The 18,719-nt window shown below is 59.1% G+C and overlaps 9 protein-coding genes across 9 annotated transcripts; 6 read left to right on the top strand and 3 right to left on the bottom strand.

Moving 5' to 3' along the window:
* Positions 1 to 417: 417 nt before the first annotated feature.
* PLICBS_009564 (uncharacterized protein) lies at positions 418 to 1,214 on the bottom strand (the record flags this gene model as incomplete). Its single annotated transcript, XM_018325174.2, has 4 exons — positions 418 to 441; positions 493 to 762; positions 819 to 1,007; positions 1,062 to 1,214. The coding sequence occupies 4 exons, from the start codon at positions 1,212 to 1,214 to the stop codon at positions 418 to 420; spliced, it is 636 nt and encodes a 211-aa protein (XP_018176568.1).
* Positions 1,215 to 1,791: 577 nt separating this feature from the next.
* Positions 1,792 to 3,823, top strand: PLICBS_009563 (uncharacterized protein; the record flags this gene model as incomplete). Its single annotated transcript, XM_065601669.1, has 4 exons — positions 1,792 to 1,866; positions 1,920 to 1,925; positions 1,974 to 3,577; positions 3,631 to 3,823. The coding sequence occupies 4 exons, from the start codon at positions 1,792 to 1,794 to the stop codon at positions 3,821 to 3,823; spliced, it is 1,878 nt and encodes a 625-aa protein (XP_065457741.1).
* A 565-nt stretch (positions 3,824 to 4,388) lies between these two features.
* On the top strand, positions 4,389 to 6,206 carry PLICBS_009562 (uncharacterized protein; the record flags this gene model as incomplete). The annotated part of the gene is made up of 1 exon (XM_065601668.1): positions 4,389 to 6,206. The coding sequence occupies one exon, from the start codon at positions 4,389 to 4,391 to the stop codon at positions 6,204 to 6,206; it is 1,818 nt and encodes a 605-aa protein (XP_065457740.1).
* Positions 6,207 to 6,524: 318 nt separating this feature from the next.
* On the top strand, positions 6,525 to 7,451 carry PLICBS_009561 (uncharacterized protein; the record flags this gene model as incomplete). Its single annotated transcript, XM_065601667.1, has 1 exon — positions 6,525 to 7,451. The coding sequence occupies one exon, from the start codon at positions 6,525 to 6,527 to the stop codon at positions 7,449 to 7,451; it is 927 nt and encodes a 308-aa protein (XP_065457739.1).
* A 216-nt stretch (positions 7,452 to 7,667) lies between these two features.
* On the bottom strand, positions 7,668 to 8,304 carry PLICBS_009560 (mitochondrial matrix iron-sulfur protein; the record flags this gene model as incomplete). Its single annotated transcript, XM_018325172.1, has 2 exons — positions 7,668 to 8,010; positions 8,066 to 8,304. 2 exons carry the CDS (start codon positions 8,302 to 8,304, stop codon positions 7,668 to 7,670), a joined length of 582 nt encoding a protein of 193 aa, XP_018176566.1.
* Positions 8,305 to 8,845: 541 nt separating this feature from the next.
* On the top strand, positions 8,846 to 10,402 carry PLICBS_009559 (mitochondrial fusion and transport protein ugo1; the record flags this gene model as incomplete). The annotated part of the gene is made up of 2 exons (XM_065601666.1): positions 8,846 to 9,762; positions 9,811 to 10,402. The coding sequence occupies 2 exons, from the start codon at positions 8,846 to 8,848 to the stop codon at positions 10,400 to 10,402; spliced, it is 1,509 nt and encodes a 502-aa protein (XP_065457738.1).
* A 698-nt stretch (positions 10,403 to 11,100) lies between these two features.
* Positions 11,101 to 13,535, top strand: PLICBS_009558 (uncharacterized protein; the record flags this gene model as incomplete). The annotated part of the gene is made up of 2 exons (XM_065601665.1): positions 11,101 to 11,298; positions 11,352 to 13,535. 2 exons carry the CDS (start codon positions 11,101 to 11,103, stop codon positions 13,533 to 13,535), a joined length of 2,382 nt encoding a protein of 793 aa, XP_065457737.1.
* A 1,082-nt stretch (positions 13,536 to 14,617) lies between these two features.
* On the top strand, positions 14,618 to 16,254 carry PLICBS_009557 (uncharacterized protein; the record flags this gene model as incomplete). The annotated part of the gene is made up of 3 exons (XM_065601664.1): positions 14,618 to 14,700; positions 14,758 to 14,867; positions 15,311 to 16,254. 3 exons carry the CDS (start codon positions 14,618 to 14,620, stop codon positions 16,252 to 16,254), a joined length of 1,137 nt encoding a protein of 378 aa, XP_065457736.1.
* Positions 16,255 to 16,961: 707 nt separating this feature from the next.
* PLICBS_009556 (uncharacterized protein) lies at positions 16,962 to 18,424 on the bottom strand (the record flags this gene model as incomplete). The annotated part of the gene is made up of 3 exons (XM_018325169.1): positions 16,962 to 17,181; positions 17,238 to 18,235; positions 18,305 to 18,424. The coding sequence occupies 3 exons, from the start codon at positions 18,422 to 18,424 to the stop codon at positions 16,962 to 16,964; spliced, it is 1,338 nt and encodes a 445-aa protein (XP_018176563.1).
* Between the last annotated feature and the right edge of the window lie 295 nt (positions 18,425 to 18,719).

Genomic DNA, 18,719 nt, shown 5'->3' with positions numbered 1-18,719 from the left:
AAGAATTCGAAGTGTGGCGCACCAGATGTGGCTTAGCCCGGTGCCAGCTAAACCACCCACCTAGCGCCGAGCCTGCGAAGCCCAGCGGCAATGCTCAGCATCTTGCCAACGTTCCGATACTTTGCAACGTTCATCGAGACAAACTCAATGCAAAAAATTGTGCAAAAAGAAAATCTGGCTCTCAGATCAACGCCAGGGGCTAGGCTACTAGAACAAAGGTCATACTACATTGACCGCCGACGCCGGGATCCTCTCCAGCTCTCATCGCCAGCTCATCGATTCATCGCAACGGCCAGTCGCTGCCGTCCCATGGTCCATGGGGATCGTGCCCCGGATATTACACATGCCATAACCCTGTACCCTCTTTTTATGTATCAACATGCGCCTCATAATGTCCAACCGATGATGAAGTCATGCTCAAACGTAGCCCTTGCGCGCGCCCTGTAAAGGATGATTAGCCGGGCCCCTGCCTGCTCCGCGGTCAAGACATACCTGGAAGAAGAACCGGACCACAAACACCTGCAGCGCTCCCATGCAGATAATCAGGGCAATCTGAATCATGCTAAAGTTGACAATGCGCTTCTCCGTGCTGTTGACGGTGCTGAAGTTGCGGTTCTCGCGCGTGCGGAAGTACTTTTGGCTTCGTGAAATGGTGGACAGCTGACCCGAGATCTTGAAGATGGACTCCTCAAGCACCGATGTCTGCTCTGGCGACGTGCCCTGCTTCGACGGGATCTGCGCGGTGCGCGACTCGTTCTCGACCTGCATGAATCAGCGGTGGCTCAACAGCAATAGACGGATTGCGGAGGGCGACGAACCGAAATGTCAAAGTCGACGTATTTCTCGGCAAACGTGCTCATCTCGTTGTCGAAGCAGAACGAGTACTCGCCGGCCTGCTTGGCCGTAAAGACAAAGTCGCCGCTTCGCTCCTTTTCGCCCTCGAGAATGACCTTGCCACCAGGGCCCTCGACGATGTAGTCGACATCAAACGAACCACCCGATTGGACCTGCAATGGGAATCAGTCATGGCCCAGCGCAATTGCGCACTCGATGGCACCCACCGCAAAGTAGAAAGCAATCTTCTCGTTGTCCTTCTTGGTGTCCGTGTAGAAGCAGGCCTTCTCGTTGGCCGTCAGCTTGTACGTCAGCGCCGTGGCCGCGACATCGGTGACCATGCAGGCAATGACGCCCGCGGCGATCGTCGAGAGTCTCATCGTGGTGGCGCGGGTCGGTCGGGGAGGCGTTGTCGCGTGCTGGAAGCAAGGGTCGGGAGGTGTCGATGTGTCTTGATGGAGTGTCGCGAAGGGGCCACGACAAGCTTCGGCGCGGAATTTCGCCTTCGCCGACCCCTGAAGCTCCCAAGGCTCCCCAGCCGCGCCGCCATGCCGCCCAGAGCTCAGCCCAGACCCGCCGGCGGCCCCGCCAGAGGTCAAGCCACACCTGGAGCCCACGCCACGACACGGCACGCGTCTGGGCAGGTGAGGTGAGCTGCTGCCATGGAAATGTCCAATGGTGACGTCGGTCGCGGCACAGCTCCCGCTGTCAATTACGACTGGTCGCGTCCCGCATGACATTTTACACGTCGCCTCTGTCCCCTTTCCTCCACGACGGGTTGGTTGGCACAGTCCGAGGCAACACTTTTCCAATCCTTCTGATCTCCCTGAAACCGACCCCGGATTTTCGCATTATAAGAGCTTGGTACGTACCTCGTACTTTTGACCTCCGCGGTCTGCGACAAGTCGAAGCCATTGTCGAAGCGCGCCGGGAAGTCCGGTCTTCCTCGTCGCGGCCATGGCTCTTCAAACCACCGTCGCGAAAGTGTCCTCGACCGGCCTCAGAATATGCGCCGTGCTCTTTTTCAGATTTGTTCGTGTCCGTTGTTCCCTACTAATCCCCCTCGCATACTAACGAGATTGCAGTTTCCAGTAAGCTAGTGAAGCGACGCGCGGTTGTCTTCCTTCTAACTCGCGCAGGCACATTTCCCGTCCATCACTTTCGCGCTCTTCGCCATCTACCTGCCCGCATTCGTGGCCAGCTACTTTACCGAACCCAGTGTGGAAGTTGTCAAAGACGAGGTCAATGTCACGGTCAAGGAAACGACGGCCACGCCTGAGACACCCCTCTTGACCGATGATGGGGTTGCTGTGGAGCAGGAACCCGCTGTCGTGGCCGAGGAAATCGACGTCGCGGAGACCATTGTTGTCGAAGAGAAGACGGTTGCGCCGTGGAAGATCCTTGCACTTGGCGCTCCAAGCTCGAACAGTCCGAGACTGTCCATTGCGACGCTCCTCATCAACCTGCTGCTGGTCGCGCTTACGGGCGACGCGCTGTTCAGAGCCCGGTGGTACTACCCATCCCACGACCTGTCTTTCGTTCGCCTTGGATATGTCTCTCCAACTGAGGCCAAGTTCTTGATCCGCGAGCCCGACCAGAGCAAGATGCCAGTCACCCTGGAAATCCGCATCCTGGACCCGGAGCCGCCCTTTGACAATCCCTTGTGGCAGACCGGCGGCGGCGTTCGGTGGACGACCAACGAGACCGACTTTACCGGATACATCACGGCTCAGCTGAGACACTCGGAGCAGAGACGGTACGAATGGCGGACATCGAATAACCACTCTGGGGAGTTTCTGGCGCCACCAAAAGCAGGGGTGACATCCCGGTACAATGACGGAAAGTTCACGTTCCTTTCCACCTCTTGCATCCTGCCTCGCTTCCCGTACAACCCATTGGACCACGCGCTAGCCATCCCGGGCCTGCGTCACTTGGCGAATAAGCTGCCGGATCTTGGCGCTCAGTTTATGCTGTTCCTGGGAGACTTCATCTATGTCGACGTACCGGAGAGATTTGGCAAGTCGGCCGAGGAGTATCGAATGCAGTACCGCCAAGTGTATGCCTCTCCAGACTGGGCCCCTGTGGCTCAGAACCTGAGCTGGATTCATGTCTTGGACGACCACGAGATCTCCAATGACTGGTCATCCAACACCACTGGCATCTACAAGTCCGCCATTGACCCGTGGAACATCTACCAGGCTGATGTCAACCCTCCGAGGTCTCGAGACGCCTCGAGCAGGTTACGAAAGCGCACCGGTGTGACATGGTTTGAGTTTACTCAGGGACCTGCGAGCTTCTTTATGCTGGACACGAGGAGCTACCGATCCAGCAACAACCAGCCTTTCGACGATACTAACAAGACAATGCTGGGTCAAGATCAGCTAGACGACTTCTTGGCGTGGTTGGCGCAACCAGAGCCCAACGGGGTCAAGTGGAAGTTTGTCGCTTCATCCGTGCCGTTTACGAAGAACTGGCCTGTCAACGTCAAAGACACATGGGGCGGGTTCCTGGTGGAGCGGAAGAAGATTCTCGAGGCCATGTGGGAAGCCGGCGCGCGGGGCACCACTGTGGTCATTCTATCTGGAGACCGGCACGAGTTTGCGGCAACCAAATTCCCTCCTCCTCCCGAGTCGAGGTGGCCCGAGAGTGCTACCGCGTTCGAGTTTTCGACAAGCCCTCTGAACCAGTTCGCGTCGCCGATACCCTCCTACAAGCAGACGGACAGCGAGGACATTAAGTTGCAGTAAGTTAAACCCGCGACTGGTTCGATTCTCTACTGACGCGAGCGTTTTACAGCTATATTCCTTCGGGCTCGTCCAAGTTTGGGTCCTTCACAATCGAGGAGGTCTCAGGGGAGAGCACACTGCAATACCACCTGTACATCGACGGACAGGAGAGATGGAGCACGCTGCTTGTTGAGCCGCCCGTTGCGGAGGGCTTCAGCTCAGGCAAGTCATTTCTAAATAGGCTGCAGGACATATTTGGGTAGGCTGCAAGTCTTTTGGAATAGGTTTCGGCTTTCGTAGCTCAGATATGGTACCGATACTGGGTTTGAGCCGCGAGGCTCCGGGGCGTATGGACTTTGGGACTGTAAAAATAATGCGGTTTGTGTCGATACCTTGCGGCTACGCTCATAATTATTGGGTAAATACTTAAGTTAGCTGTTTTAAGCGTAGCTATCGTGCCGCTATCGGCGCTGCTGAGGCGCTGTGATCTTATGAGCTGTTCCCCCAGTCCTTCCGGTACCTGTCAGCACCTAAGAAGCGCCCCAATGGGATGGTTCGGCGAGGCTTGGGAGACCTGATGGTGTGCGGAGAAGTCGATCTACCCCGTCTTAGCCACATCGACAGGCGGGGGCTCCGATGCATCGTCGTGAAGGCGTGATTGTTAGGGTCGGCCAAATGGTATACAAAACCGACGAAGCGGCAACGTGTTCCTCAACCGTGCTGCTCGCCTTATTGTAGTCAGGCCATTATCTGCCGGCTGCCTCAGATCGACAAACACTCCCGCAACGCCCAAGGACAGCTCGTGTCAGTTGTCAGAGATCTCTCAGCATGGCTGCCAAGCGACCCAACTTTCTCGTCATTGTCGCCGATGACCTTGGCTTCTCAGATATTTCGCCCTTCGGTGGCGAGATCAACACGCCGAACCTCGACAAGTTGGCCAAAAATGGAATCCGCTTCACGGACTTCCACGCCGCGGCGGCGTGCTCCCCCTCTCGGGCCATGATCATGACCGGCACCGACCATCACATCGCGGGATTGGGCAACCTCATCGAGTGGACTAACATTTCGGGCCAGAATGACCCCAACGGCACCATGTCTACGAATGTGCAGCGCGGAATGCCGGGATACGAGGGGTACCTCAACGAGCGCGTCGTCGCCCTGCCAGAGCTGCTCCGCGACGACGGCTACCTGACCCTCCTGTCGGGCAAGTGGCACTTGGGCCTAACGCCCGAGAGGAGCCCCAAGGCGCGCGGCTTCGAGCGCAGCTTTGCGCACTTGCCGGCGTGCAGCAACCACTACGGGTACGAGCCGCAGCTCGAGGGCCAGGACAAGATCCCCGAGTTCATGACCATGAGCTTCATTGCGCTGCACAGCGAGGACGGCGAGTACACCAAGGTGCCTGACGGATGGTACTCGTCGGACGGGTACGGCGACAAGATGCTGCAGTACCTGAAGGAGCGCAAGGAAGGGGCCGATGAGAGGCCCTTCTTCGCGTACCTGCCGTTCACTGCGCCGCACTGGCCGCTGCAGGCACCGCAAGAGGTCATTCGCAAGTATCGCGGCGTATATGATGACGGGCCTGATGCGCTGCGCGAGAAGCGGCTCCAGCGCCTGAAGGACCTGGGCATGGTGCCACAGGATGTCGAGCCGCATCCCGTCGTGGCCGACGAGGTCAAGGAGTGGAGCGAGATGAGCGAGCAGGAGAAGGCCAACTCGTGCCGTGCTATGGAGGTCTTCGCCGCCATGGTGGAGTGCATCGACACCAATGTGGGCAAGGTGGTCGACTACCTCGAGGAGACGGGCGACCTGGACAACACGTTTGTGTGCTTCCTGTCAGACAACGGCGCAGAGGGCGCCGCGTACGAAGCGTACCCGATCGTCCAGGGGTCAATGATCCAGCACCTGCAGCGCTACTATGACAACAGCCTGGATAACCTCGGGAACGGAAACTCGTTTATCTGGTACGGGCCACGGTGGGCGCAGGCGGCAACCGCACCGAGCAGGCTGTACAAGGCGTACACGACCGAGGGCGGCGTGCGGGTGCCCTTCCTCATGAAACCCCCGGCGGGCTATTTCGACTCCGCGATCGATCGCCACAGCATCACGCATCAGTTCTCCACCGTCATGGACCTCGCACCGACGATCCTCGAAATGGCAGGCGTCAAGCACCCCGCACCAACGTACCAAGGCCGCGAAGTCGTCCCCATGCGCGGCACGTCCATGGTGCCCTACCTGCAAGGCCAGGCGGCCAAGATCCACGGCGAGGACTTCATCAACGGGTGGGAGACGTGCGGACGCGCGGCGGTGCGCAAGGGCGACTGGAAGATCGTCTTCATCCCCAAGCCCAAGGGTCCGGAGCGGTGGCAGCTGTACAACCTGGCGCGCGACCCGGGCGAGGTGCATGATCTGGCGGAGAAGGAGCCCGAGCGGCTGGCCGCGCTGATCAAGCTGTGGGACCAGTATGTGCTGGAGACGGGCGTCATTCCGCTGAGCCCGGAGCTGGGCCAGTGGATGGCGGCGATGGAGGAGCAGATGCCGGAGAATGCGTGGATTGAGTACCAGTACTGGAAGGATGGGGCGCGGGAGGACCCGGCGCGATTCACGAAGCAGATTCCACGATTTGAAAGGCGGGTAAAAGCGATTTGACACGAATCTATTGTCATTGTGTAGAAATAATGACGAAGCAGAGATCTATGCGTTGATGGCATCGAGACTCTTCAAGGGTTAGGGTTACCGGCTTGTATTGGATGCAAGCACAACGGCCCACAGCCGCGAGGTCCGCATCCAGACTCCAGACCCACCACCGCGCCGGCTCGGCCGACACCGCCTAGCGCAACGGCCCCTCCGCCCAGAAAAATTGCCTGGCAGAATCCAGACTTTTGCTTGCAGCTCCGCCGAAAACTTCCCCCAAGGCCATACTCACCTCACACCTCACAACACACACAGCAGTTGCGAGCGAACACAATGCCGGGACAATCAAATAAGAAGCGGCCAATTGAGGGCCGGCTGCAACGCCCATCAAAGAAGCAGAAGCGACAGGCGCTGAAGCAATACCACAGCGAGTCTGAGGCCGAAGAGGACCAGAGCTTCGATCCCGTCAACCTGCTCGACTCGGACGACGACATTCACAATGCAAAGGTCGACGACGGCGCGGACGATGGCGACAGCGACTCGTCTAGCGAGGAGGAGGAGCAGCAGCAGCCCAAGTTGAAGAAGGCCTTGAAGATGCAGGCGCAGACCAAGAGCAAAAAGGCGCCGCCAAAGGAGGCAGAGTCGGAGGAGGAAGAAGAAGAAGAGGAGGACGATGACGACGAGGAAGACGAGGAAGACCTCGACGAGTTCGACCTGGAGGCCCGATCAGCTGGCACCAAGTCAAAAGCCAAGCGCAACGACCCAACCGCGTTCGCAACGTCGCTGTCCAAAATCCTATCCACAAAACTCTCCTCATCGAAACGATCAGACCCCGTCCTGTCACGAAGCGCAGCCGCGCACGAAGCGTCCAAAGCCGCCGTCGACAGCGCCCTGGAGGCCAAGGCCAAGCGCCAGCTCAAGGAGCAGAAGCGCAGGGCCCTGGAGAAGGGCCGCGTCAAGGAGGTGCTCCTCGCAACCACGAGCGAGGCCACCGGCGAGCCCGAGACGACAACGTCGGAGATCCTGGACAAGGAGAAGAAGCTGCGCAAGGTGGCGCAAAGGGGCGTGGTGACGCTGTTCAACGCGGTGAGGGCGGCGCAGGTCAAGGCGACTGAGGCGGAGAAGAGCGCGCGGAAGGAGGGCGTCATTGGCATTGGGCAGCGCGAGAGCAAGGTCAATGAGCTGAGCAAAAAGGGATTTCTGGACCTGATTGCGTCGGGCGGAGGCGGCCTCAAGAAGGGCGCGCTGGAGGAGGCGTAGGCCGGTGGACTTGTCATGTAGGAAGAGTGAGATGAGGTATTCATTAGGGCTCCATCACCTGTAAATGCATTCAAGATACCCCCAATGACGCTCCTCCCGGTGGCCCATGGGCTTTTCCCGCCTTCTATGCGCGTTTTTGGTAGTGTACATGTGTAGATTGAACAGCTGCGCCCCCGTCGGCGCCTTTAACCCCCTTCACCCCCACGGGCTCTTGTCTCATTGGAAGTCGCTCGCTTGCAGGTTCCGCGTCATGGACGGCAGCTTGACGACGAGGCCGTCGAGCTCCTTTGTCATCTTGACCTGGCAGCCCAGCCGGCTCGTCTCCGTCAGGCCAAAGGCGAGGTCCAGCATGTCATTCTCGTCGTCTTCGGGCTCGGGCATCTTGTCGTACTTGTCCTCGTCGACGACGATGACGTGGCACGTCGAGCAGGCGCAGGAGCCGCCGCACGCGCCCTCCATCTCGAGGTCGTTGGCTTGCGCAATGTCGAGGAGGTTGTCACCCTCGGAGACGGCAAACTTGTGCTCCTCGCCGTCCTTTTCGATGAACGTGACGTAGAGCCTGGTGTCGTCAGAATTTTGTTTGCCTGTCGCAGAGCTACGCGTTCTGGACTTACTCTTCGCCGGGTTTCGGCGGCTCGATGTGCCCGTGCCGCCTCGGCGTCGTGGTTGTGAAGGTGCGCCGCGAGGGTGTCAATGCCCACGCCCATCGAGGCGCGGAGATGGACTTGGTCTGGGCTGCGAATGACGATGCAAACAGAGCAGTCTTCATTTGCAGGCGACCGGGCTGCAGGCTCCGGCACGCCACGGTCGGTAGGCCAGCCAGGCCGGCGGCGACTGATCTCGAGGCGGACATTTTGGGGAGTGACTAGGGCAGGGTGCGATGTCGCTGGGGGTTCGGGAGGTGGAGGAATTTATTGCGGCGGCGATATCCGGCCGGGTCGTCGCGATACCCGAGCGGCAATGAGCGCTTGTCGCAGACAGTCGAGTGCAGCGTCTGTGGAGGAATGTCAGATACGAATCAATTGCGCCTGTCGCCCATGTGGTAGATTTTCAAACGTACGGGCTGGCTGGCTGGTCGGTCGCGCGGGCGCGGGCTATTGCTCTCGCATTTCCGAGCCGGACAGCGGGCTTGCAAATGCGGCTCCCGTCAGTGGTTTGCGGTCGCGGGTTCCACCGGGAAATCCATTCGCCGCGGGCCCGCCCTGGCCTGTGGCTGGGCCCCCCTAACTCCGACCTGCCGAGCTCACTCAGCAGGGCCCGGGCAGCTCGTGCATGAAGCTGGGTCCGGTTTTGGTGATGATTTCATTTTGCGAGAGCTCCTCCTCCTCACCCGCGCCATCGCAGCAGCAACGCAGACAGATGCGCCACCGCAAACACCCGCGGCCGCATCCACCATGTCGACGACGCATAGAGAGGGCGTCAACCCGCTGAGGCCCTACTACATACCGCCCACCATCGGCGAGGCCGCCGACCCCGTCGCCGCCGCCAACGCGAATCCCTTCTCCGGCCGCAATGCGACGAGCAGCGCCCGCTACGCGTCCAAGGCGCGCGACGTCCTCGCCGACCTCGACTACAAGGACTACCTGCGCGACTCGTCGCCGTCGGTCGTCCAGAGCGTCAAGGAGCTGGTCGACGAGCTGATATGGAAGTACACGTCCGTGTTGATGGCCCAGCCGTTCGAGGTGGCCAAGACGATCCTGCAGGCACGCGACCAGGACGACAACGCCGCGCTGGCCACGGCGTCGGAGCCCGGCAGCTTGAAGCGGCAGGCCTCGGGTCAGGCCGGCTCCATCTATGATGTATGTGCCGATACGCGCCCGGTATTGCCGCAAAGCTCTAACGATGTGCAGTACCAAGATTCCGACTCGGAAGGGGATGAGCCTGCCTACTTCACCTCCAACGTGCCCGGGACGCCCACGTCATCATATAGAAGAAACCACAACGGCTATGGCGCATCGTCGCCGTCCCCGGCGCCCCGGAAGCCTGCTGTCCCTGAACACCAGCTGACCCTACGGAGGCCAGACTCTGTTGCCGAGGTGATCGGGCAGTTGTGGCAAAGGGACGGCGCATGGGGCGTGTGGAAGGGCTCGAATGCCACTTTTCTCTACACCGTCTTGCAGTCTCTGCTGGAAAACTGGTCGCGGAGCTTCCTGAGCGCCATCTTCAACGTTCCCGATTTGGGCGTCAGAGAAGACATTGACCGCCTCATCGACATTGCGTCCCCATACCCCTGGGTGTCGCTCTTCGTCGCCGGCGCAGCAGCTGTAGCTACTGGCGTGCTTCTCTCCCCACTGGACCTTGTGCGAACCAAGTAGGTTCTTCCCTCCACATTCTCGAGGGTTGAGGCTGACCGTTGCAGGCTCATTCTGTCTCCGATCAAGGGGCAGCGACGGACGCTGGCGTCCCTTCGTGCTCTTCCGTCATACCTTTGCCCGTCTGCGATTGCTTTGCCGACTGTCCTGAACTCGCTCGTTCACCCGCTCCTGACGCTGTCTACGCCGCTCGTTCTGCGAACTCGATTCATGATCGATAGCCAAGTCTCACCTATGACGTTTTCCGTTGCCAAGTTTCTCGCCTCGTCAGCCGCGATTCTCGTCAAGCTGCCCATCGAGACCGTGCTGCGCCGCGGTCAGATGGCTGTGCTCACCGGCCAGCAGTATGTCCGGGCGCTTGGGACGAAGGATCAGAAGATCGAAACGATTGTGCCGATCGGACGATACAAGGGCGTCTTCGGCACCATGTACCACATCGCCTCCGAGGAGGGCACGCGGGAGATTCCGGCGACGCAGCCCCCGAAGAAGGGCAAGGCAAAGGCTAAGACCCTTCAGCCTACGCACAGAAAGGGGCAGGGCCTGGAGGGTCTCTGGCGTGGGTGGAAGGTCAACTGGTGGGGCCTCGTTGGACTTTGGACAGCGAGCGTGGTTGGCCACGGCGGCGAGGGCGAGTTTTAATCGGAGGTGTGTATTCTCAGCTGGAGGTGCATTTTGGGCGGCAAGGCGTTTTGGGTTGGGAACTCTCCCCTATGACTATGATGATGGGCGGTATGATATCCTCTTTTCTTCGTCACATGTAACAATGACAACCCGGTGTATCATCTGTAAAAGGGCGCCACTGGCAGCTCCGCTGTGTTGTGGGTGCCAACGGGTGCAAGCGGAAGTACTCATGAGCTCTCTCCATGGCACTTGATGGTTCGTGGTGCTGCTCCATTAAAGATTTCCCACGAAGCGCAAAGATGTATGTTGTCCCAGCCGTGCCGCAAATAGCAGGAGCACCACTATGCAAATACCATTTGGGGACGACAGATCATCACGTTCATAATGCATCTATGATTGGTCTGCCACAAGATTTCGCGTGAGTTCTTGTGAGTGAGGTGATCACGCAACACTCGTCCGCTGCAGGGTAGGTGGAACGGTCACGTGTGGGGCAGGCGCGACCTCTTCAGGACCCTTGAGTTGCGCATCACCGCGCTTCTTCCACACCTTACACAACACGCTCGACAACCAACACCTGACAAACCCCCTGCGCAAGCCGACACCCAATCCGTGGCCAACCCCCGGCACTACCAAATCCCCATGTAGGGAGTCGAAGAGATTGCCGGAACTCGCTCTCGCCGAGACAGCGTCTGTCTGGCACGGGACCGACATCGAGCATGGCGACTCCCGCCGCGAAGCCCAATGGCGCACCCGAAACGAATGGCGACCGACCGGCTGCGCGGAAATTCAAGGCCTCTGACCTCCCATTGCCGTCCGCGACGCGTGGCGCCATCGAGTCTCTCGCACACAGTTTCAAGAAGGAAGGCGCCTACGACTCCATCCGCAAACAAGTATGGGACAAGTTTGCGGCCAGTGTACGTTTCAGCGCAACTACGACTGCAATATTCGCGTCACTAACCCGCAATAGGACTACGAGGCGCAAGTGACGAAAGCGATACTCGAGGTAGCCGAGAAAGAAGTCGAGCGAAACCCACAACAGCTTCTGACTCTGGACCGACGGAAGGCGGCCGCGCTCATTGATGGCGCCCTGGAACGCTCTGGCGTCTATCACAAGGCTGAAGATGTCATTGGAAAGCTCATAGATGTCGACGGGATCGAGGAGCGCATTCGCGAAATCAGACGTGCAGATATCGGCGAGGAAGCAGCCTCGGCAGAGATGACGCGGGGAGCAAAGACAGACGACGAATACGCTGCCGACACAGAAGCACGGAGAGCCGAGCGCGAGCGCATTCGAGAGGAGCTCAAACAGAAAGAAGCCGCGATTGAGGAAGAGAAGCGACGCATCGCCAAGGAGGAACAGCGCAAGGAGGAGAGAGAGCGCGAAGAGGCTGAGCTTAAGCGGCAAGCCGAGCGCGATGAACGGCGGCGCAAGAGAGAGCTGGAGAGGGAAGAGCGCGAGAAGCAGCGTGACAAGGAAAGAGAAGAGCGACACAAGGAACGTGAGCGTCGAGACCGAGACCGAGACCGCGAGCGCGACAGGGATCGAGAGAGGGACAGGGATCGCCCACGAGACCGATCACAGTCCCGGTCCCGCTCCAAGGACAAAGAGGCCACGTCCGCAAAGCTCAAGGAGAAGCTATCCAAAGAAGACAACGATAGACTGGAGCAAGAAGCCCTCGCCGACCTTCTCCGCGAGAGCAGTAAGGTTGCTCGAGCGCAGCCGGACTTGGAAGTGGACGATACCCTGGCACCACCACCGCGACGAGTCGGGCCAACATCAGCCATCAATCCGATACGACGAGATTCCCCCCGAGTGTCCGAGTCTCGCAAGCCTAGCGACGCTGCTGTGGCATCCGGACGGAGAGACTCGAAGACACCTGCCGACAAGTTGTCGGGCCTGCGAGAGGAGCGACAGACCACTAGGAGTGCGTCGCGACCCCGGAACCGCGACATGGAGAGGACAAGGGACAGGAGCCGGGACCGAGAGTCGGACGACCGTCGCCGCCGGGATCGACGGTCCCAGTCCCCACGGCGCGAGAGAAGCAGATCTCGAGACAGAGACCGACGGGACCGGAGTCGATCGAGGCTGAGACGCGACAGGAGCCGCTCCCGCCATCGACGGGATGACCGCCGGGAACGCAGCCGCTCGCGAGACCGACACGATCGGTCGCGGAGGAGTCGATCACGACGCCGAGAGCGAACACGGTCTCCTGCCCGGTCCGAGCGTCGTGACAGGAGCCGGACACGAGACAGACGGGATCGGTCCCGAGACCGACGCGACCGAAGTCGCGAAAGAGACCGATCTCGCTCGCGCCACCGGCCGGAGAGGCGTGATAGAAGTCGCTCACGTTCCCGGGCAAGGCGAGAGCGCAGTCGGTCCCGCGACAGTCGGCGCGGTGGAGGCGACCACTACGACCCTAGAGCGGCCGCCCGCTCGCCTACACGCCGGCGCAGTCGGGACCGGGACCGCGATAGGGACAGGGACCGGACCCGGGACCGAGACAAGGACCGTGAGAAAGACGACGAGCGTGACCGAGACAATGACCGCGATCGTGGCCGACGGAGCCGGTCTCGCTCAAGGGCCCGCACTTCCATGATACGCACAGCGTCCGTTAGGAGGGACGAGCTGGAGGAGTGGAAGCTTGAGGAGGTCAAGAAGCGCGAGAAGGAGGCCAAGGCATATCTGGCGGCTCAGAAGGACGCCAGAGCAAAGGGATTGCCAGTGCCCGGAGTAGACGACAGACCTGGTGAGTGTCTCTCTGCCCCCTCAGACAGAGCCGACGACAGGAGAAAGTCTAACAAGCGACGAGGCCGGGATGATCGTGACACGCGCAGGAGTCGATCCCGCAGCCGCGACAGGGCGCGGCCCCGAGACGGGAGTCGTGATCGAGATCGCGACAGGCGAGACCGGGACCGTGATCGGGACCGTGATCGGAGCCGCGATCGCGACCGTGACCGGGACCGAGATCGAGACCGAGCTAGAGATCGGGACCGGGACCGCGACAGGGACAGGGACAGAGATAGAGACCGTGATCGCGATCGCGAGCGGGATACTCGGAGTCGGCGTGACCGCAGCATGTCGCCCCGTCGGGAGCGAAGGCATCGCAGTCGGAGCCGGAGCCGGAGCCGACGTCGAAGCAGGAGCCGGTAGAGACAAACTTCATGAGGACCGGAGGGTATAATGTGTGCGGCGCGGCCACTTATATGGGCGACCACTTTAGAAGGGCTTGATAATGTACGGAGTATACCCTGAAGCTGTTGTGTAGTCAAGTGGACGTCATATCACTCGCATTTGCCACGTTCCTGGCCCGTTTTGATACTATGCTGTAGCTGTCATGAGCGGCCAACAGATGAAGCAAAATGTATTCCATATAGCTGCGCTCTGCTTCGATGCCGTACTCGAAAGTTGGCGACGGCGTCACTTTGAAGCGGGACGGTGCCAAAGTTAACTTGTGCTTCCTCTGTGCCGTCGAAGGATCGGCTAGTCTAGATGCCGTTACTGCTGAGATGGACGGATAGCTACCCGATCAAACCCGCTACAGGCTGGGCTTGTAAGGTGCTTCACCAACTCCCTTCGGAAGGTGGCTACGAGGCGTCGGTGATGTCCCGTTTGAGAATATGAGGGAAAGACACCCCGCATCCATCCCCCGTCTCCGGGTCTCCAACTCTTCTCCGCCCCCGTCATCCGGCCCGTCCCCCGCGGGGCTGAACATTTCCGCACCCTGCATCTCACTCTCTCCGTAACCGCAACTCGGACCGGACCGGCTCGGTCCTGAGTTTGTGCAACACCTACGAACCCACCACCCAACAGCGCTGAGCCAGAACAACCCAGGCATGTCTCCAGAGGGCGGCGACTCGAGTAAGCAAACGCCTCCACAGCCCCATCGACAATAGGTCAACTCGCGGTGTCTCCCCCTGCCTGTACACCGCCCATGCTCTGACCACTGCATGTCCTGAATAGGCCCCTACCGACCCATCAGACGGATACGACAGGCATGCGACGCCTGCAGGTACGGGTCTCGTCCTCTGAACCACTCTTGGGTGCAATTGTGAGCGCGTCAAACTCATGAGGCTAGGCGCCGGAAATCGAGGTGCTCGGGCGAGCGGCCCGTGTGTTCGTACTGCGCGAGGTTTAGGAGGCAATGCCGCTACAGCTTGGACAATGCGGCGGCTGTTGCGACGAGGGCATCGTTCTCCAGTGTAAGTCTGTCCAGGCAGTGCAGTGCCGCGCACATGCAGCTAAATGTACGCCAGGAAGAGCAGTCGCGGTTGGATCAGCTCGAGGGCAAGCTAGACTCGGTGCTGAATGCCATGAGGTAAGGATGAGCGCTTGGACATTGCCATGTCATGCTAATACATGGGACTTCAGCAAGGGACAGCGCCGAGCAGTCAGCCCTGGAAGCTCCAGCGCAGATTCCCAGAGTGCAGTTTCGCCCGCATCGCCTTCAGAGCAAGCTGCGGACGAATCAGATTGGCAGCAAAGGTAGTTGGGAACCCCTTCTCGCCCAAGTTCAACGGCCTATTTTCGTGAAACTCATTAACACGCTGCCCAGCGTCTCATTGCCAAGAAACAAGGTCGAAGCCGTGGTGGACCGTTTCCTATCTCAAGGAGACTGTCTCTCTGCCCTCGTGTTCCTGCAGGACTGCCCGCTGGGATCCCTGCAAGATGAGGATTTACTGTACTCTGTCTTTGCATTGGCAACTGTATCGGCTGATCAGCCGACTATACGACAAGCCGGTGAGGAATGCAGAAGCTCGGCCTTGTCCATTGTCGTAAAGCGCATCTCAGCCGGAAAGGTGCAGGCGGCTACGCTGCAAGCCCTGTGTGTGCTGACCTATGCGGACCTTGTCTGTGGGTGATCCCCCATCCTTTGAAGGCATATGTCTCCCTGGGTCTACTGATCGGAGTTGACGATGGCTTTTCAGGTGGCATGGTGGACCGGGCAGATATGCTTGCGTCGATGGCTGTGAGCCTTTGCGAGACAGCCGGTATCATCGTCGATGGCCACCTCAATCAAGAGCTCGATTTGAGCGACCAGCTGCACGGGTGCTACTGGAGTCTCTACCTCATGGAAAAGATGCATAACTGCGGTCGGGCCGGCCTACAGTTTCCCACCTCGAACAAACCCCGATACCAGTTCCGCTTCGCCCAAGACACGCCTCGCCCACTCAACGGCCCAGACAACTCTGGCCCTCAGGGGAACTACATCTCGGTCCTCACTCCGGGAACGCACCCGCAGTGCCCCGACCACGGCATCATGGCGTACGCGGCCAAGGTGGCGGATATTTGGGCCAGCACCGTGCGGTTCTGCCTCGGGCGGAGCGAGTCCGACAACCTCCCGCCATGGGCTCCCGGATCGACCTTTGTCAAGATCACGTCGCTGCTGGTGGACTTTGAGACGTCGATCCCGCCGCAGCACCGCTTCCACTTTGCGAGGTTTGCGGATCGCTCGACGCCTGAGCTTCAGCAGCATGCCAGCTACTGGGGGTTGTTTCTCTTCAAGCAGTTTGCGTACCACACGATATTCTGCCTGTTGAACCACCCGGTATTGGTGTCGGTGCGGCTGAAGAGGGCATCTGTCGCAGCGCCGTACTCGGTTATTCAAGGCTGCACGGAGCAGCTGAGAGTGCATAGTGACTGGATCGTCCACTTCATCGACATGCTCTCAGAAAGGGACATTTCCGTTGCGAATGCCTTCCTAGGATACTCGGCGTTGATTGTGGCGAGTGCTTGCCTGCCCCAGGCGCAGTGCATCGAGCATGAGCCAACGCAGAGGCTCCGAAACAAGTTTAACAAGTGCTTCGAGTTTGCTCAAGGCCTGTCCAAACAGTGGCCGGTTCTGGTCAATATGGTAAGGCCGAGGTCCTGAGGTCTGAGCTATGTCTCTTTCGGAGTCGATGCGCTGACAATGTATAGACGAAAGTCGTGCGGCAAATGCAGAGTTCGGAGGGATTGGAAACCCAAAGCTCAACACCCACACACTCAAGCTCAGATTTGGCAACGCTGCTGCTCAAGCTCCTAGACTGCAAGTCCGTGAGCAGGTCACCCGCATCGAGGACGTCCCTTCTCGCGACGTCGCTCTGTGCCGATGTGCAGGGCCAAACAACGCCGCGTCCAAGTTCATCGACTGTCGCTCGCGTAGTGACCCGGACACCAGTCCCCCCTAACGCAAGGGCATCCGCACCGTCAACACCCAAGGCGTCGTACACAAACCCAAGCTCTTTCGCTGCAGGAGCGGCTTGGCCCAGCTTCAGCGCTACCGGCAGAGAGGCTCAAGCAAGGACGGGTCGAGGCACGGCAGAGCACGCAGAATATGTGTTCAACGATATGCCAATGACGGTGGACATGTCGGATGTGTCAACTTGGGGAGTCTCGGGGATGGACCAGTCAGGCATGTGGTGGTCGATGGGGAGCCTGTAGCGGCCATGATTTCTGACGCCCGTATGTTCATATAGCCAGCACTCGGGGGAACTCTGTATTTCGAAAACGCAATCGCCCTGGGCATTCCCGCCAGGAGCAAGCTCATCTTATCTGCTATATCTTGACTCTTGCGATTATCTATGTGGAACGCGTCGTCTAAAGCTTCGCTCTAGGCTCATCGTCAAGCCCTGCTCGCTCTTCCTGCCCGAGTTCTCTCCTTTCCGGCCCGCCTCTGCTCCCATCACCTAGGAAGACATCCATGCCCTTGTCTGCATACTCTGTGCGGAAGCGCCATTTCTTGGCCAAGTTCGGCGGCAGTTCCTTTTTGATCGCCAATGACATGTACTTTCCCAATACAGGTGCAAATTTGAACGCACTATCTCTTGTCAGCATCTGCATTGTTCAATGTTTAATTCGGTCGGGGGTACTCACTGTCCACTTCCCGCGCCACCAATGAAGAGATTCCTGTGGTCTGGGTGGTAGTCCATGATGAAGTCGCCCGACGGAGTATCCGTGTACCAGCAAACGGCTGTCCTCTCAAAGGGACGATCCGCCAATTCAGGCAGCATCTCACGCAGGCCGTCCCTCAGTCTCTCTTCGCCGTCTTGGGGTGTAAAGTTGGCCCTTTGGCGGCGTGCCTTTGCAGGCGGGGTAGATTGAACGGATCGCGTCGCTCCAGGACCTCCATCGTTCTCGTCTGGTTGTCTAGTATACCCCCACCCGTGGATAGCAACCTTCAAGAGCTGGGTGTCCTTGTGTGGAGGGAAGTTGAACCAGCCGGTTGAGAAGTTGAGGTAGATTGGAAGCTTCTCGTACTTTTGCATTTCGGCTTCCGTTAGGCGAATGTAAGCCAAGACCTGGCCCGTTGCGAGGACGGAGTTGTACATGGGGACGAGAGCCGAGTTCCAGGCTCCGGCAGCGAGTATGAAGTAATCGCCTTGGATGACGTCGCCTGCGCGTGTACGTGCCGCCTTGATGTTGCCGCCGGTGCCATCGGTCTCCAGGCCGGTCACAGTGCCTGCCGATCCGCAGATGAACGAGACGCCTAGGTCCAAGCAATCATCTCGAAGTCGGAGCAGGGTCTTGGAGGCGTCGGCCCAACCCGCAGCGTTGTTGAAGTAACCGACAAAGGGCTTGGCGGCAAGTGGTCCCGTGAGCAACGGAAAGACTTTGCGGGCGGCGTTCGCATCGCCGAGTGTGGTCCAAGGCAGTCCTCGTCTCTCAAACTGAGACGTTGTCCCCTTGAGATAGGAAGAGCCCTTTGTGCCCTCCGTGCTGGCAATGATGATTGGCGTGGGGACGAATATGTCCTTGTAGCGAGGCGAGCGACTCCATTCTAGGTACGCCTCGTATGCGACGTCCAGGTAGTCTCCGTCGGCATAGTCGAAGCGAATTGCTCGAGAGATGTCATTGCTTGATGCATCAGGCGCCTTTGTTTGGTGTCAGCAACGGCGTTACATCCTCACCCGAGGTGCATGAACTGTGACCCTGGGACGTACCGGTGGGACATGTCTGTCAAGGATGACGATGTTCTTGTATCCCTCCAAAGCCAGCTGACGAGCCGTGCTCAAACCAAAGACACCGGCCCCGATGATGACTATCTTGCTGTCGAATTCCATATTTGCGATGCTCGTGAGGTGACAGGGGGGGCGATCAATTGGGAAATCTGCATGTGGTGCAGAGTTCTTCCTCCAGGCAAGCAAGATCTGATTTGGCCGGCGGGAGCATGGCAAGAACCGGCTACTTTAAAGGCATTTTTTTTTTTGCAAGCCGTTACACGATTCAGCGACCGACTACACAGACACGCCAACTTACATGACATGATGTTCGTGGAGTTTATGGGGATTGCGGGTCTTGATTCCACCGGTATCTTGTGTCTTGGCCAAGTCACAGGAACGCCCTCCGACTGACAAA

The sequence above is a fragment of the Purpureocillium lilacinum genome, assembly GCF_023168085.1.
Source record: "Purpureocillium lilacinum CBS 284.36 DNA, scaffold_7, whole genome shotgun sequence".
NCBI classification, from domain to species: Eukaryota; Fungi; Ascomycota; class Sordariomycetes; order Hypocreales; family Ophiocordycipitaceae; genus Purpureocillium; species Purpureocillium lilacinum.
Note: the sequence above shows the minus strand (reverse complement) of the source record. Positions and strands in the feature narration are given on the sequence as shown.